The sequence below is a fragment of the Branchiostoma belcheri genome, unplaced genomic scaffold (genome assembly GCF_001625305.1).
Source record: "Branchiostoma belcheri isolate BF01 breed outbred unplaced genomic scaffold, Haploidv18h27 scaffold12, whole genome shotgun sequence".
Classification (NCBI taxonomy): Eukaryota; Metazoa; Chordata; class Leptocardii; order Amphioxiformes; family Branchiostomatidae; genus Branchiostoma; species Branchiostoma belcheri.
In genome coordinates, this window is record NW_017802602.1 from 2,590,926 (window position 1) to 2,607,282 (window position 16,357).

Here is a 16,357-nt window from a genome sequence, read left to right on the forward strand (position 1 = left end):
AGTGTTACACCGAAGGGCGGTTATACCGGCTATACAGATACAGAAACTGTTGTCAATAATGTTAACATTCGGCCTGCTCTCGTTTTTTACATGGTCTTAGTGCACAACTGTCATATCTATTAACCTATGTAGCAAACTATTCAGACAGTGCTGCATTCTTCTAAGCACTATCCGCCAACTCAAGCCCTTCCATTGAAGTAGAGGGAAAGTCATCTTTCCGCTGGTTCTTGATGTAGAGCACACCAGCTATTATAGAACCCAGCAACAGGCAACAAAACAAAACGATGAGGACTTTAGATTCGGCATAGTCCTTCCACTTAACAGTTTTAGACGGGATGTTTGTCGATGCCGCCTTTCCGTTGCCGCCCCTGTTCTCCCTGTGTTGAGGGTTATCCGGAACATCCTCACTTTGCCCGGTACCACCAACGCCCTGCAGTTCGTCACTAGAACGCCAGGTGGCGTGCGCGGGCAGGAGCAGTCCACCGGGGTAGCCGTAGCCGTCGTAGTCCGTGTAGCCGTACACGGAAACACCGAACGTCACCGTCGGAGACTGGTGGACCAGGGTGTGCGAGCCGCACCTCAAAAGACAAAGAAAGACAAAGATAAACTAACTGGAAAGTTTACAGAATCAAGCTGCAAGGTTCTGCATGAACAACTATGAAAGGTAGCCTGGGTTCCATCCTGGTTAGTTTACGTCCGCTCCCACAGTCGCTACCACCAACCAGACTGGTTGGTGGTTGGTGGTAGCGACTGTGGGAGCGGACGTAAACTAACCAGGATGGAACCCAGGCTATATGAAAGGGGTCATAACGTTATAGCTAGTGTCACGGAAGTGAAAAGAAACCTAGTGGGTGTCACTGGAAGACAGACGAAAAATGTCCAGACTATGCACGATGTACAAATGACTACTAAACTGACATACAGATACAGATACAGTACCTCACATCCACCCTTGCAGCCGACATCTGCGTGTCCGGTATGAGGAACCACTGGGTGTCGGGATCCAGAGGGTTATCGTCCAGCCGAAGACCTTCCTTCTCTGAGGTTTTTACCACGATGTTGAGGTGGTAAGTACCGTACATGTGGAGGTCGGCGAAGTCGACGGTGAGGAAAGAGTAGTTGGCTGCGAACTGCGACACCGCCGGGACCAGCATCATAAAGGGGTCCGCTCGAGCCTGGTCCACTGTTTTGGATTTACTGTAATCGAAGGAATGGAAACAAAACTTAAACAGTATTAAACTAAATGTAACTCACTATCAGGATGACACTTCATTCCAAGACTCTTGTCTGATGAAATTGAATGAGAGTATTTGGAAGAAATAGATGAGAAAATAGAGTTAGTCCGCTAGAGAGTACAGTTTGCCGGTGCGTGTGCAGCAAACTGTACTCTCTAGCGGACCAACTCCACATGTATGTTATCTCTCTCTCTCTATTTGGCCAATTTCTACTCTCTCCAGCCTCCTCCCGAAGCCTGGTCGAGACAAATTTACCTGTACTGCACAACTAGGACCGGTTTGCTGCTGACCAGGTGTTTGTAGCTATAGGACGGCAGGTCGAACTCCCAGAATTCGCCGGCGTGTAACGTGCGTGGATCGCTTCCGGTCAGGTTAACCTGCAACAGGTATTCGAGAGGCAGACCTTCAAATGTACAGGTGTAAACAGTAGGTACAGCTACGTTCAGAATTATTATGTTTACCGAAGGAAAACATATTGTTTTTGCTCAGTTACCTCTTCTCCAAACACATAAGGTCAATGACCTGAAGCAGACGTCTCTCACCATGGTAACTGGTGGTGTTGGGTAACATAATTTAGCAGACCAGAGTTGGAGAGCCTGATCATCATACATCAATTAATGTATTTGGCTTTGAGTAAGAATAAACAGAGCAGTGGTTTGTTTGTTTGTTTGTTTGTTTGTTTGTTTGTTTGTTGGGCTGGACCAGGTGAAGGTAACCATTATGCATTTCTAGTTTGTGTTGATACTGTTATGAAAGTTCATCTGTGTTGGTAGTTACATGTTTGAAGTTAAAACTTTTGTTCCAACACAGGGTTGTTCTCACCTGGAGCTTCAGACCTGTCACTCTGACCAGGGAAGCCACATGACAAGCCTCACTGGGTCAGTCTATTGAAGACGGCCAGAGAAGACCAAACCTTAGCTATGGGTGAGAACTATCCCTTGTTGTTGTAGTTGTAAAGTTAAACTTTGTTCCAACACAAGAAAGGAACACACCATAAACTTTCGGTCGAAAGGACTGATCTTCACTGGTCTTCTTCAATAGACTGACCAGTGAGGCCTGTCACGTGACTTCACTGGTCAGAGTGACTAGTCAAAAGCTCCAGGCCAGGGGAGAACATCTCTCTTCAACAGAAGTTTTAACTTTAAACATGTAACTACCAACACAGATGAACTTTCATGACTACGATGAAGCTTTGCAAACCTGAGTGCCGTCTCTGGCGGCCAGGACGCGGAAGACGTCCCCCTGTTCTCTCCCCTTCAGCGCCACGAGTGCGAACTCCCTCCCCCAGCCGTGTACCTAGGTGACATTGATAGCACGAGTTGTTTGTGGGTACTAGTGCTGCGGAAATGTAACATTTATTCAAGTAATTTGCCCATACAACTATTTATATTATGGTGGTCAATTAGGATGTCTAGTCTTTCCTCCAGTCTTGTTATTACCTTGTATAATACTGTAAATGTTAGCATTTCATATATGTCTGCAATAGATTGTTTTAATGTTGAGCTTTAAACTGTTATTTTTAGGTAATTAACGTGTAATGATATGGATTTTATTGAATAACTTAGCAATTTTAATTTGTTTGTTTGTTTTGTTTGTTTCGCATAACCGGTAAACCGCCTTCAGGCGTAACACACCAGTTTTGTACATGTGCGCACATGTACAAGCTGCGTAAGACCGGACTGTAAGTTTTGAACCACTCACACCGGGAAGATCCCCTACTCTTTTCGATAAGTGCGGTGGGTTCTTTAACGTGCATGGGGTGTGGCTCTCCCAAACACGGGACCTCCATTTAACGTCCTATCCGAGGGACGTCCCTAACCGAAGCTAGGTACTCATTTTCGCCTGAGTGAAGTGAGGAAAGTCGTGTAAAGTGCCTTTCCCAAGGGCACAAGATCGGTGACATGGGCAGGGTTCGAACCCACAACCTCTGGGGTGTGAGCGGAACGCGCTACCGACTGCGCCACACGACCCCACTATTGTTATGCCAGATATGTCAAGAAATCAAATTGTACAGCAAGACACAATTTAGCCAACTGCTACAAGTTCTTGTTAGTTTTCACAAATGAATCATTTGATTGATTGATTGATTGATTGATTGATTGATTGATTGATTGATTGATTGATTGATTGATTGATTGATTGATTGATCGATTGATTGATTGATTGATTGATTGATTGATTGATTGACTGATTGATTGATTGATTGATTGATTGATTGATTGATTGATTGATTGATTGATTTATTGATTGATTGATTGATTGATCGATCGATTGATTGACTGACTGACTGACTGATCGATCGATTGATTGATTGATTGATTGATTGATGCACCGGAGGAATCATCTCCACGATATGCGTCCCGGAGCCCCTGACTGACTCTTGGTGCCCCACGCTGGCGAACAGGTTACCGCTCAGGACAGCCACCGGCTTGTTGGAGACAATCCTGGAGCCTGTGGGAAGAAAAGACAGTTAACAATAGGAAAAACCGTTAACAAACTTGATCATTTTATTAGGTAAGCTTTTCATATTTCAGTCCAGGTCATTTAAAATTTTTAATTTCGAGTCCTTTAAAAAACTAGTAACTTTCCGTCAAAAGACAGAATATAATACGAATACCTGATTGCGTCTCGGAGAGGGAAGCTGGAGAGGCATCGGGGTAAGTGGGGTACTTTCTGTAAGGCTTATTTATAGATATTACTTTATGTATAAGTCATTTAATGCTTATGTACTTTACTTTATGTAGTAGCCATTTAATGCTAATTTCAAGATCGGTGTCATGTCAGGACTCGAACCCGGGACCTCTTGGTTCCGAGTCGAGCACTCTGCCGCTACGCCACACGACCCCACACATCTAACTGATAGATGGGCAGTTAGGATCGGTCTATACTCTATACACACTTACCCGTCAGGTCGTCGCTGCTCTGAATCTGCAGAGTTTCAAACCTGTCCAGCGTGGTCGTGATCGTCTCCGTAGCGAAATACGTCCGGTCCTCGAAAAGCACGCGTTGTTTTGGTACAATGGTGACGGTGGTGTTATCATATACTCCCACAACCCCGAACTCTGCAGACAAAATCCGAACAAACAAACTGAGTATCAGAATACCCTGAAATCAAAGAGAAGGTGGCTAGGTGTAGGTCTTGCCAATGTAACTCATCAAGTTGTTTTGGTACAATGGTGACGGTGGTGTTATCATATACCCCCACAAGCCCGAACTCTGCAGACAAAATCAGAACAAACAAACAAACAAACAAACTGAGTATCTGTACACCCTAAAATAAAAGAATACGTGGCTAGGTGCAGGTCTTGCCAGTGTAACTCATCAATAATTAATACAATATATCGGAATGTGTCGTGAACCAACAGCCTGCAGTGTACATAAAAACAAAATACTGTGGCCGTCTTCGGTCCCGCAAGCTTGGTTTTAAGACGACCTTGGGCTCCGTTCACTGGAATACGCCGTAAGCGCCTTCGATTCGGATTCCACCGAAGCCGGATTCAAGTGGCCCCATCTGAACGCTCCAAATCGGTTTGAAAGGAACGTGTGGCACGTGGACCAGATGTGAGGAATGCGATTTACACGCATCGCGGTTCAGGTGGTTTCGTATGAACAAGGCCTTAGTCTCAAGATAGCACAAGTAACAAACCTAGTAACATACCCAGTGTTGACGTCACACTTCAAAGAAGCCACGTGACAGGCCTCACTGGGTCAGTCTACTGAGGAAGACCAGAGTGACTGGTCGAAAGCTCTACATGTAGGTGAGAGAACTTTTTATGTTGAACCAAAAGTTTTAACTTTAAACAAGTAACACACCTGACGGAATGTGAACGAACCCCTCCTCCGGGCGGTTCCTGGTGATGGTATTACAGGGCACCAGGTATTCCGTCCCCAGGGCGTCAGTAGGGAGGCCTAAGTACGCGTCAGACGAGTCGCGCTCCGTGAAGACACCGTAAACCTACAGCAGATTTAACACACCAGCATGAAACTTCGAACCTTGGATATCGAACTGGATTACTTCAAGTGAGGCATAAAAGAGGCCATATACATCAGGGCACTTCAACCTTCGCTCAACCGGGACGGGGGGCGATATCGACTTCAGACAACCTTTGACCCTTTGCTGACGTCACACGTGGGAAAAATCACGTGTCCACAGCATTTGGGTCAGATAGCTGAGGAAGACTGAGTGATTCAGTCGAAAATTCCGGTGAGTGAAGTTTATAAGTTGGAGAACAGTTTAAATTTTTCATAATAGATTAACACACATTATAGTCTTGACCTGCCATGTACTTGGACCACTTCTTGTGGGTGTAGTTCTTGTATTGCTTCTAGACCTAAGTCTTATTTCAACACAATTTATGCTAATTATTAGATATACTTGAATTATGCTTAACCTTCTATTCTGTGTATCTTTATACTTGATGTCATTGACTACGTAAATCTTGATGTTGTATATGTGTTTTTGTATGGGGGAGGGCAACTTGTAAAGGCGCCTATGCACCTGTTTTGCCCTCCTTTTCACTTTGTGAAAAATCAAAATAAACAGAAATAAACCATGATGTCGTTGTCCGCCTGGATGTGGACCGCATGTCGGCCTTTCCTGCTCCCCAACATCTCAACACCGTCCCGCGGGAGCTCAACTGTCGCTACCTAAACAAAAGTGGCGTGAAAAAAAGGAGGACTGTTAAATCTAGTGATCTGAATATTTGATTTAAGGTTTTAAGGACACCAAAATGCAACATATTCTTATCATCTAATATCTACAACGACAAATAGATGAACGAAAGCTAATCTGCGTTGGTATAATCCATAGTTACAAAGTTAGTTGGAACAACGCTTCAACTTTGCAACAACAAATACATGAGTACGAGTATGATTCAGTGATGTTTTTATGCATACTGTATGTTGTGCCCTTTGACTGAATATAACAATGCAATGTCGTGTCTTGTAATATAAATGAAAGACCTTTATTATTGTATTGGAAAACAACTATTGCAGGCCTAGTAACCCAGCCATCCTGAGATAGATATTCGAAGGGTAACGTTTGCTCTGTTAATTCTTACTCAAACACATTCATATATATATATATATATATATGGTGACGGTAGTCATTCCTTCTATGGAATTGCAACACTAATTACCATGGTGACAGACGTCTGGTTCAGGTCATTGACCTCATTTGTTTTGAGAAGAAGCAGAAACTGAGCAAAAACAATAACGTTATGTATGTTTTCCTTGGGTTAACATAATAAACAAAAACTAACCTCGCCGAATCTAACGTTGAGTTTTTCGGTAAATCCGACGAGCGGCACATCCACAACCACCGATGCCAGAGCGGGGCTGGAACCCGTGACGTGGAGCCGAGGCCGGTGTCCGTCCCGCTGGAGGTTTTGGATGAACGACAGAACGAACTCAGTCCCTTTGGTGTCCCAAAGGCCATTTTCTAAAAAGAAAATAAAAACACCTGTATTGCACGTTTACGCCCTTACAAGCCAAGCACATGCAGGGCCAAGCATATTGGCCCTGGAGCCCAGGAACTGGCCTGTGTAGGCCCTAGAAACAGTCTGGCACCCAGGCTATCTGAGAGGCACTGTGGAATAGTTACCTTGGGAGCATGTTGGCCCTGGAGCTGAGGAGCTGTCCTGTGTAAGCCCTGGAAACAGTCTGGCACCCAGGCTATCTGAGAGGCACTGTGGAATAGTTTCCTTGGGAGCATGTTAGCCCTGGAGCCCAGGAACTGGCCGGTGTAGGCCCTGGAAACAGTCTGGCACCAAGGCTAAAAAATCTGCCCGTCATTTAAATGAAAAACATCCTGTCGTGTTGAGTTGAGGAGATAGCTGTACTATCGTGCTACACATCCGGTACATAAGGTGCGCACGGTTGGCACGCGTCCATTTTGAGGATCAACAACCCTCCCTTACGTGGCCCAATGCCAACGCACGACCGTGAACTTGAACATGTCAACGGCCTTTCCTGGCGTTCCGGGGTTTGCAATGAGTTTTCCAAGAACAAGCTTGACTCATGACTGATTCCAGACGCTGTTGTTTTTAGGAAAGTCTCCTTAAACTTCCTGGTCGAGACGGACCCGAAGCACTAAATTAAATATTACTATAGATAGTAACGTTGAAATTGCGTTTGTATTAACTGAGGTTGTGCTATCAACTTCGCCGAGAAGGTTATGTTTTCGGTAACCTCAAAGTGATTAGATTTTGGGCCACCTGGCGACTTGTCATGGTACTGCATCAAAACTTCCGGTTTTGATATCTCATGGTCTGGACTGTATAAGGTCGTTGTACTCTCGTTTTCCCACCATACTAACTTACGTTGTAACCGTTACTAAGTGGATGTTTACATTGTTTTTTATCTGTGTGTGTGTGTGTGGGGGGGGATCTGTTACGAATGTTCACTTCAGGACAAGGTCCTCTTATCTGCTTCCGCCATATTGGCACGCGCTGCCACGCAACGTCACTTGGCCACCAGGGACACAATAACTGTTCTATCGCGATTTCCTTGGAAGCACAAAAATATAGTAATCAAACCCCGAAGTCCATTCAGTCATTCTTGGATAACGTCATTTTCTTGTCCTTCATGTAAATTGTGCGTACTTTAAAAAATTTTAAATAACCAAATGTTGTTACATGTTGATGTCACACATTAAATCAAAATCAAATTTGCTACTGTGATACTATAGATCAGTCAGAAATCACGCGTTTGTTTTGAATCGTCCAACAACAGACCGATCCCAATCGAACACAATAAGCCCCGCCTCCTGTTCTATGGTATTCTATTTTTATATATATAACGTATATATTCCAACATTTCATGACTAGACAGCACACTGAAATTATATCAACTGATTTTATGCTGCCACCAGCGAAGAGGATACAGGATACGAATACAGGACAGGACAATACTTATTTTCACTTGAGCTAAGTGAGGAAAGTCGTGTTAAGTGCCTTTCCCAGGGGCACAAGATCGGTGGCGTGTCAGGTCTCGAACCCGGGACCTCTTGGTTCTGAGTCGAGCACGCTGCCGCTACGCCACAGGACCCCTATTTCGCACACCGATTTTGACGGAGATATTCGAAATCGAACAAGGGTTCGATGCGTTCCATCCGGATCGGTCTATTCAACTCAAATACAGGGTAGCATATGATGGTTTGGCTACCAGGCCATATTACATTAGCCCACTTTAGACACAAGTTTTAGCGACATCGGTACTGGCGACAGCGGGAACGCCATGTAAAGAGAATTCTGTGGGTCTCAACTCCAATTAAAAAGGCCATCACATACGAGTCGCCACCAGACTCCTTTGCAGGCTGAATGAACAGTAGAAATTGGCATAAAATGTAACTGACCAGGGGAGTTGGCCGGCCATAGAGGGTACAATTTCCCCTGGCCAGCTACATTCATTTTAGCTAGGCCAATTTCTACTATCTATCCAGCCCGCAAAGGATTCTTGTGGAGGCTATGATGATGATGGTGACTGGTTTATTATTCACATAAACATACGTTGGGAAAGTGTGGTCAGGGAGAGTTCAGACAGGGCTGAGCTGTGACTAATGTAGTTCTGTCCAAGAATGATTCTACATTACCACATTACATTATTACCACATACCTGTAGTCTGTCCTGCTGCCGACCACGGCATCATACACACCAGGAGAACCGTGAGCCCGCAGTAGAAGGGCAGAGCAGCTGACGATGGAAACATCATGATGTAACAGCCAATGGCTGCTGGATCTTTTGGCCGAATGGTTTGTGCGCTGGTTGTGAGCTGACACGCCGCGAGCTTGCGGCGCGGGTTTGATTCCCGGGGGTCAGAATCAACCTTCGAGTCACTCCTTTCTCTTCTGTAACAATGAGAAGAGGCACCGCTAGCTAGCACACGTCTGGTCGCGAAGTAAACAAGAATGTCCTTGACTACTACACAGATAAGGTTTGGACTGAATCCTAAGTTACGGTCACCCTTGCCCAACCGTGTCTGGGACAATAACATCCTCTTTTAATCAGGAAATGCGTTACAGATGTTGCTTGTTGGGGTTTTCTTTCCTTGAAACGAGGATATTTTTCGACGTCAAAGGACCAACCCAGCACGTTTCTTTTGTGACAAAACGATGGAAAGTTATAAAGTGCCTAATTAGCCAGTAAGGAAACCTTAAGTACCTTCACTCTTTACTTGGGGGCGCTTTAACGCAGTACAGTGGTGACTGCAAAGACCTATATGGGGTTTTTGAGAACACTTTACGGAGAATCCTTAATGGCGTTACAGGAACACTTACTCAAAGCACCGTATGGGGGGGCTGTCACTTCATGGGTTTTTAGGAAAGCACTACATGGGGAGTTTTGAGAATTCCTGTTACTGAATATCTACATGGGACTTCATGACCACATTTGGAAGGATATTGAGAAAACTACAGGGGTGGACTCACTTCGTCATTGAATAAAAAAAATTACGTCTGATTTTCCTCTCAAAAACGCAGGAAATGCCATTTAGAGAGTTCAATTTTCAAAATTTTCCTATGATCCCCCTAGGAATCTCGTGCCTACGGCGCTCCCTGGTCCCTGAGACAGTGGGAAGACCCCCCCCCCCCTTCAAAATCCTGGCAACAGACATGCCAAACATGAAAGGGTGCCGGCAAGCCCTTTTCCGTAGAGCGTAATCGGCCGTTTTAATTCTACGTAGAGCGTAGACGGACCGCTCATTTTGCGTAGAGCGTATTCGCCGTTTTAAGTCTACGTAATGCGTTGTAGCCAATTGGACTCGTAAAGCGTAATCGAGGGTTTCCGAATTCAGCGTAGAGCGTTGTCGGGACCCCCCTCCCCCGCCCCCCGCCTGTAGGCCGTCATGAAAGGGCACGGTACCATGGTTGTAGGCACTCAACCAGAGAAAGGTAAGCACACACCCGGCTCGTGTATCACCAGTTGTCGGCAAACACAAAGGAGTAACACAAAGAAAGTCTGTGGTTGGTTTGACTGCCAACGACCGATAGGATATCGCTCCTTTCTTCAACCCTGTGAGTGTAAAAATACAGGACGGTGTATTTTCGTGGAAGGTTCACCCCTCAGGCAGCCATGTTGGCATTTTGGAAGGTTTCTTGCACGGATTTCACTGAGTAACGTCAGGTATGTGTTCTCTGAACATCCTGGTCTGAGTAGTCAGTACTCCTGTGCCTTTTGTACATTATCATGGTAGAAATGTCTAAGTATCTGCGTTGCTCATGAACCCGTGACTAACTATGTGTAAAAATACCTAGTTCCTTCCGCAACATAGGAGCTAACGTTAGTAACAGTGTGTAGACCTATGTGCTACTCTCCAAGTAGAGGTTGATGGGGAAGATCGTTTACCTTTCTATATACGTCCCGTTTTTGTCGCTACCCCCACCGTAGGGGTTAGGTGTAACAAGTCGTTCGGTGTGATGTAGTCAGCTTCCGCCGCGCCGCGTGCCTGCGAAGCTGGTGTGTTACGCCGAAGGGCGGTTATACCGGCTATACAGATACAGAAGCTGGTATGTTACACCGAAAGGCGGTTATACCGGCTATACAGATACAGAAGCTGGTGTGTTACGCCGAAGGGCGGTTATACCGGCTACTACAGATACAGAAGCTGGTGTGTTACGCCGAAGGGCGGTTATACCGGCTATACAGATACAGAAGCTGGTGTGTTACGCCGAAAGGCGGTTATACCGGCTATACAGATACAGAAGCTGGTGTGTTACGCCGAAGGGCGGTTATACCGGCTATACAGATACAGAAGCTGGTGTGATACGCCGAATGGCGGTTATACCGGCTATACAGATACAAATACAGATACCGTTGGTAGAAAGGAAACGATCTTCCCCCCATCAACCTCTGCTTGGATAGCACTATGTGTAGTTGATTTATTTGTTGCTCGATCCTAGTACTGCTGCTACAACCTTAAGACAAGAAAAGACCGTAATACGCAGTACAGAGCACACTATATATATACGGACGGTTTCGTCGAGATACTACGAGTATTAACCCTTGTCCTGCTGACATCCGTTACACAATATTTTTAAATCATTTTATGTCTTAATTGGGTCAAAGACCCTCAACTTTTTTTTGACCTGCGGTGGCATAGTTACTTCCGCATTTGTTGCGTTTCGCTGCGGTGTAATGCGTTGCACGAGAAATACCCCCAAATCGTACCTACACAGAGTTCTATATTGGCGGTACTGTATGTGCAAAACATTAATTGTTGGGCTCCGCAGGACGTTTCATGTCTAAATTTCAGGGGGAATATAATGACAACTTGATGACAATGATGTTTATTGCATATTCATGCCCTTCCGGGCTAAATGCATTGGATGACATAACATATTGGATGATACTAGTTACTAGTACATAGGGAATTGTATAAGAAGAAAAAACAAAACAAAACAAACAGCTACTGTATAATATAATTCATCTAACTCTAAAGCTTACAATAGCTTACTAGTTTCTTCTCTCCTCTTGAGACATGCGTACACGAATTCACAGAGTTTCTCAATCACCAGGTGTTTAGACGATGTAATGGGCTAGCAATGATACCAATTTCTCACATGTAACGTAACACATTCCGGTTCTATTCCAGGATTAAAGTTTTGATCACGACCATGTGAACTCACGGCATCGGTGAAGCGGTGGTCGATACTATGGAAAAAAAGGTGCTGATATTCTTCCTGATTGTCCTTGTGTTCTGTGTCGCCATGTATGGCTTATTCGGAAGGGTCTCCGTAACTCTGGTAATGGCGTCAGCAGACAAGAGCAAGCCAGGCGTGCATTTCGTGTACCTCGGGGCAAGCGAGACCGAGGGCCGGGGGACCGAGGACCGGGGGACCGAGGGCGTTACCAGCAGGGAAACCCTGTCCTGTCGTCTGAAGAATAAGGTCCCGTTTTCGACCATCACCAGAACGTTGGCGCCCCTCCAGGCCCATCCTATGATCAAGTCGCTGTTTCCCAAGCAGAGTCTTGAGGACGTGGTTCACTACAACTCGTGCGCCGTGGTCAGTAGCAGCCATGCCATGAAGTTTCACAACTACGGCAGGGACATAGGTACCGTCTGTCCAATTTTTACCTCCATGAAAAATGGAGGTATTGTTTTTGGTGTCTCTCTCTCTCTCTCTCTCTCTCTCTCTGTGTGTGTGTGTGTGTGTGTGTGTGTGTGTGTGTGTGTGTGTGTGTGTGTGTGTGTGTGTGTGTGTGTGTGTGTGTGTGTGTGTGTGTGTGTGTGTGTCGTGTGTGTGTGCTTCCGCACATTTGTAGTCAGCCTAACGCCTTTATAGATTGTGACGATATTTGGTATATTTGTGACATTCCTTTGTAAATATATCTAGGTACTAAATATATCAAAGAATGTTTAGACCTTGTTATAACTAGTAGTACAAGTGGAACGTTAAACTTAACATGTTTATTTATTCATATTCTTGAACGTAAGACAATCCATCTGCATCCCCTTTTTTGTATGTTTAGCTGTAGTAGACCGTACGAAAGTCCCCGTGCTTTATTTTTGTTGTCTCAATAAATATTGCATGTGTTCAAAGTTAAAACCTTTGTTCCAACGCAAAGAGTCAGGGTCCGTCACCCTTCACTCAACCGCGACGGGGGCCGACATCGTATGCCTTTGACCCAGTGTTGACGTCACACTACATAGAAGCCACGTCACAAGCCTCACTGGGTCAGTCTACTGAGGAAAACCAGAGTGACTCTAAACGAGAACCATTCTTTGTGTTGGAACAAAAGTTTTAACTTCAAACATGTAACTACCCACACGTTGAACCCAAGGTTCGTGTGGCGTAACGGCAGAGTGCTCGACTCGTAACCAAGAAGTCCCGGGTTCGAGTCCTGACATGCCACCGATCTTGTGCCCTTGCCTTGGGAAAGGCACTTTACACGACTTTCCCCATTTAACTCAAGTGAAAATGAGTTTTGTCAGTGCCTTGTTTCTATGTATGGGGTACAACACCAGCAACAGCCTTTGCCTTTGTCCCACGTGTATTGTGTTATTACAGTTTAAATCAAATTAAACCAAATGACCATTCATGTAGATTGTACGTATTGTATCTAGATGCCCATGACGCTGTCGTGCGTTTCAACTGCGCGCCGACGAAGAACTACGTCACGCACGTGGGGAGACGGACGGACATCCGTCTCATCAACACCGTCATCCCCTACACCAGCTGTCAGCGGGAGTTCTGGGACAGGCACGTTAAAATGTTTATTTTCTTAATCATTTATTTCAATACTTACATACAAACATACATACATACAAATAGGCAAAAAAGCAACTGTTACTCAAGCAACTGGATATGATTTTGGAACAGATTCGCTAGTGCCCCCACTTCGAAAATTCTCATGGTCCAACACAAAAAATTTCTTTCACCTAGAGCTTTCGACCAGTCACACTGGGTCAGTCTTCTTAGGAAGACCAGAGTGACTGGTCGAAAGCTCTAGGTGAGAGATTTCTTTGTGTTGGATCAAAAATTCTAACTTCAATCAATTTTACAATTTGTTAGGCGCGTCAAAATGTTCAACAACGAGATCGTCGTCGTCCGCAACTTTCTGAACGTCCGTGTCGGGAAGCACGGCAAGCTGGACCTCCGTCAGGACCAGCACCACAGCTTCGGAAACTACGTCAAGTACAGGAGGACGTTTCCGGAGAGAACTATGCACTTCATTCAGAGGCCGAACTTTGGCGTGGACATAAAGAACGAGCTCAGCCACTTCTGCAATGGGAAGACCAACTGTAAGACTACGGAGTCTGAGAAAAGTCCGAGCACGGGAGCGCATGGTAAGTAAGGCGTCGGTATTTTAAAACCCTTGTCATACATTCAGAACCTACACCCGACCACCAACCAACCAACCAGGTTTGGCAGTATGTTTAAAGTTAAAACTTTTGTTTGTTTGTTTGTTTGTTTGTTTATTTAAATGCAACAGTGCATAACAAGTGGCAACCAGGCAGCAACAAGGCTGGTAGCGGCTACCACTGACACATAAATGCATAAATACAAAGTACAGTATAACTTAAATACAATATCACTTATAACATACAAATTCAATTCAATATTTACAATAGCAATAAACATACAAAGTACATACAAATTCAATCAATACATAATTAAGCAATACAATATAATTACAATACAAATCGATAAAATGATCAAAGTTGAAATGGAACGGTTGGAGGATTTTTATTTACAATTGGTGTTTAGGTAATCAGGATAAGAGGTGGTGTTTGCATTTGGCCTTGAATACGGAGATGGTGGCCGAGCCTGTGACCTCGCTGGGTAAGCGGTTCCACAGTCGGGAGGTGTACAACAGGAAACTGTCTCTGTAGACGTTTGTTCTGCACCGGGGGATGTGAAGGTGATGAGCGTTCCGCAGTCGTCGCTGGGATTGGCTGTTTGCGACTCGGGTCGTCGGGATTAGTGGCTCGAGGTGGGCTGGGACGGGGCCGTTAACAAGTTTGTACATGGTAACTAGCCGATGGTAGTCCCTCCTGGTCGCCAGACTATCCCACCTGAGCTTGTGGAGGATCTCTGAGTAGGGTGTGCGCGCAGCCGCACCCGAAACGAGACGCCCAGCGTGGTATTGCACTCGCTCCAGGATCTTAGATGCCGCAGCAGGTCAAACATAAAAAAATAATTCTTTCACCTGCTAGAGCTTTCGACCAGTCACTCTGGTCTTCCTCAGTAGACTGACCCAGTGAAGCTTGTCACGTGGCTTCTTTGAAGTGTGACGTCAACACTGGGTCAAAGGTATCTGGTAGACGATGTCGGCCCCCGTCGCGGTTCAATGAAGGGTGATGGGCCCTGATGTATATGACCTCCTTCACCCCTCTCAAGAAATAGTCTTGTTCAGTGGTTTGGCAGTAAGTTGTGCATGGGGGCAGTCTAACCATATTTAGGCCACGCTTATTTTTCGATACGAGTCGAATCGAATTTGAGTTAAATTTGAACGGGCTTAAATTGATAACCCACTTGGGTATGGATACAACGAAGGCCAGATCTGTGTGACTTCATTGAACCGCGACGGGGGCCGACATCGTCTACCAGATACCTTTGACCCAGTGTTGACGTCACACTTCAAAGAAGCCACGTGACAAGCTTCACTGGGTCAGTCTACTGAGGAAGACCACAGTGACTCAGAGCTCTAGATGAGAGAATTTTTGTGTTGGACCAATAGTTAGCGATCCTGCCTCTGGACTAAGAGGTTGGGAGTTCGAATCCCGGCTGTTGTCGCTCACCCGACATGCACGCTACTGATTAGGGTCGCAGTCCTTCGGACGGGACGTTAACCGTGGTCCACTGTTCATTGTGCTTGTCGAAAAGAGCTAGGGGAATTTCCCCGGTACAATGAACCTGTAAATACTGTACATAGTGTCTGTCTTCTCTGTCACGACCAGTGGAAGATTAGCTCTTAAATGAGTTAAACTGGTTCGAGATCACTTTCACTTTGTAAACAAAAACAAATAATGTTTCAGGGATAGTGATGATGCTGCACCTGTGTGACTGGGTCTACACGTACGAGTTCGTCCCGTCCGCCGTAGACAGGAACACCTCTCTGGCGCACTACTTCGACGAAGAGACGAACTTCAGCTGGCTATATCACTCCTACAACACGGAGAGAGACTACTGGAGAACGCTGACCGTGACATCTCTGGAGGAGGTAGAGAGGACCGGAGTGGCGGTCTTTAGGGGGCTGTCTCAGTACAACTGTACTTAGTTCCTTGGTTGAATGTCACCTCTCTAGTTTATTACACATCTGTGTGAGACTATCACAACACGGAGAGAGATTACTGGAGAACACTGACCGTGACACCTCTGGATGAGGTAGAAAAAACCGGGGTAGCGGTTTTTAGAGGGCTGTCTCAGTACAACTGTACTTAGTCTCACAGAGATGTGTAGTAAACTAGAAAGGTCACAGCATATGTGTAGTAAACTAGAAAGGTCACATTCAGCAAAGGAATTATCACTCCTACAACACGGAGAGAGATTACTGGAGAACACTGACCGTGACACCTCTGGATGAGGTAGAAAAAACCGGGGTAGCGGTTTTTAGAGGGCTGTCTCAGTACAACTGTACTTAGTCTCACAGAGATGTGTAGTAAACTAGAAAGGTCACAGCAT

General features: G+C 45.3%; 2 protein-coding genes across 2 annotated transcripts; one reads left to right on the forward strand and one right to left on the reverse strand.

Moving 5' to 3' along the window:
* Positions 1-73: 73 nt before the first annotated feature.
* LOC109462861 (IgGFc-binding protein-like) lies at positions 74-9,257 on the reverse strand. The gene is made up of 9 exons (XM_019759499.1): positions 8,850-9,257; positions 6,497-6,675; positions 5,787-5,882; positions 5,049-5,190; positions 4,139-4,297; positions 3,568-3,686; positions 2,432-2,531; positions 940-1,249; positions 74-578 (listed from the first exon to the last, which is right to left on the reverse strand). The coding sequence occupies exons 1-9, from the start codon at positions 9,226-9,228 to the stop codon at positions 161-163; spliced, it is 1,902 nt and encodes a 633-aa protein (XP_019615058.1). The 5' UTR covers positions 9,229-9,257; the 3' UTR covers positions 74-160.
* A 994-nt stretch (positions 9,258-10,251) lies between these two features.
* On the forward strand, positions 10,252-16,002 carry LOC109462820 (beta-galactoside alpha-2,6-sialyltransferase 1-like). The gene is made up of 5 exons (XM_019759447.1): positions 10,252-10,355; positions 11,824-12,284; positions 13,297-13,432; positions 13,745-14,019; positions 15,712-16,002. Exons 2-5 carry the CDS (start codon positions 11,885-11,887, stop codon positions 15,951-15,953), a joined length of 1,053 nt encoding a protein of 350 aa, XP_019615006.1. The 5' UTR covers positions 10,252-10,355; positions 11,824-11,884; the 3' UTR covers positions 15,954-16,002.
* Positions 16,003-16,357: the final 355 nt, after the last annotated feature.

Bases quoted from the DNA above. Each gene is read 5' to 3' on its own strand.
- LOC109462861 (XM_019759499.1), bottom strand. From the start codon at position 9,228: ATGTTATTGTCCCAGACACGGTTGGGCAAGGGTGACCGTAACTTAGGA. The intron at 5,883-6,496 runs GTTAGTTTTTGT...ACTTTTGTTTAG, and splicing joins TCAACGTTAGATTCGGCGAG to GTAGCGACAGTTGAGCTCCC. The intron at 2,532-3,567 runs GTGCATCAATCA...AATGTCACCTAG, and splicing joins TCGTGGAGATGATTCCTCCG to GTACACGGCTGGGGGAGGGA.
- LOC109462820 (XM_019759447.1), top strand. From the start codon at position 11,885: ATGGAAAAAAAGGTGCTGATATTCTTCCTGATTGTCCTTGTGTTCTGT. The intron at 12,285-13,296 runs GTACCGTCTGTC...TATTGTATCTAG, and splicing joins CAACTACGGCAGGGACATAG to ATGCCCATGACGCTGTCGTG. The intron at 13,433-13,744 runs GCACGTTAAAAT...ACAATTTGTTAG, and splicing joins CAGCGGGAGTTCTGGGACAG to GCGCGTCAAAATGTTCAACA.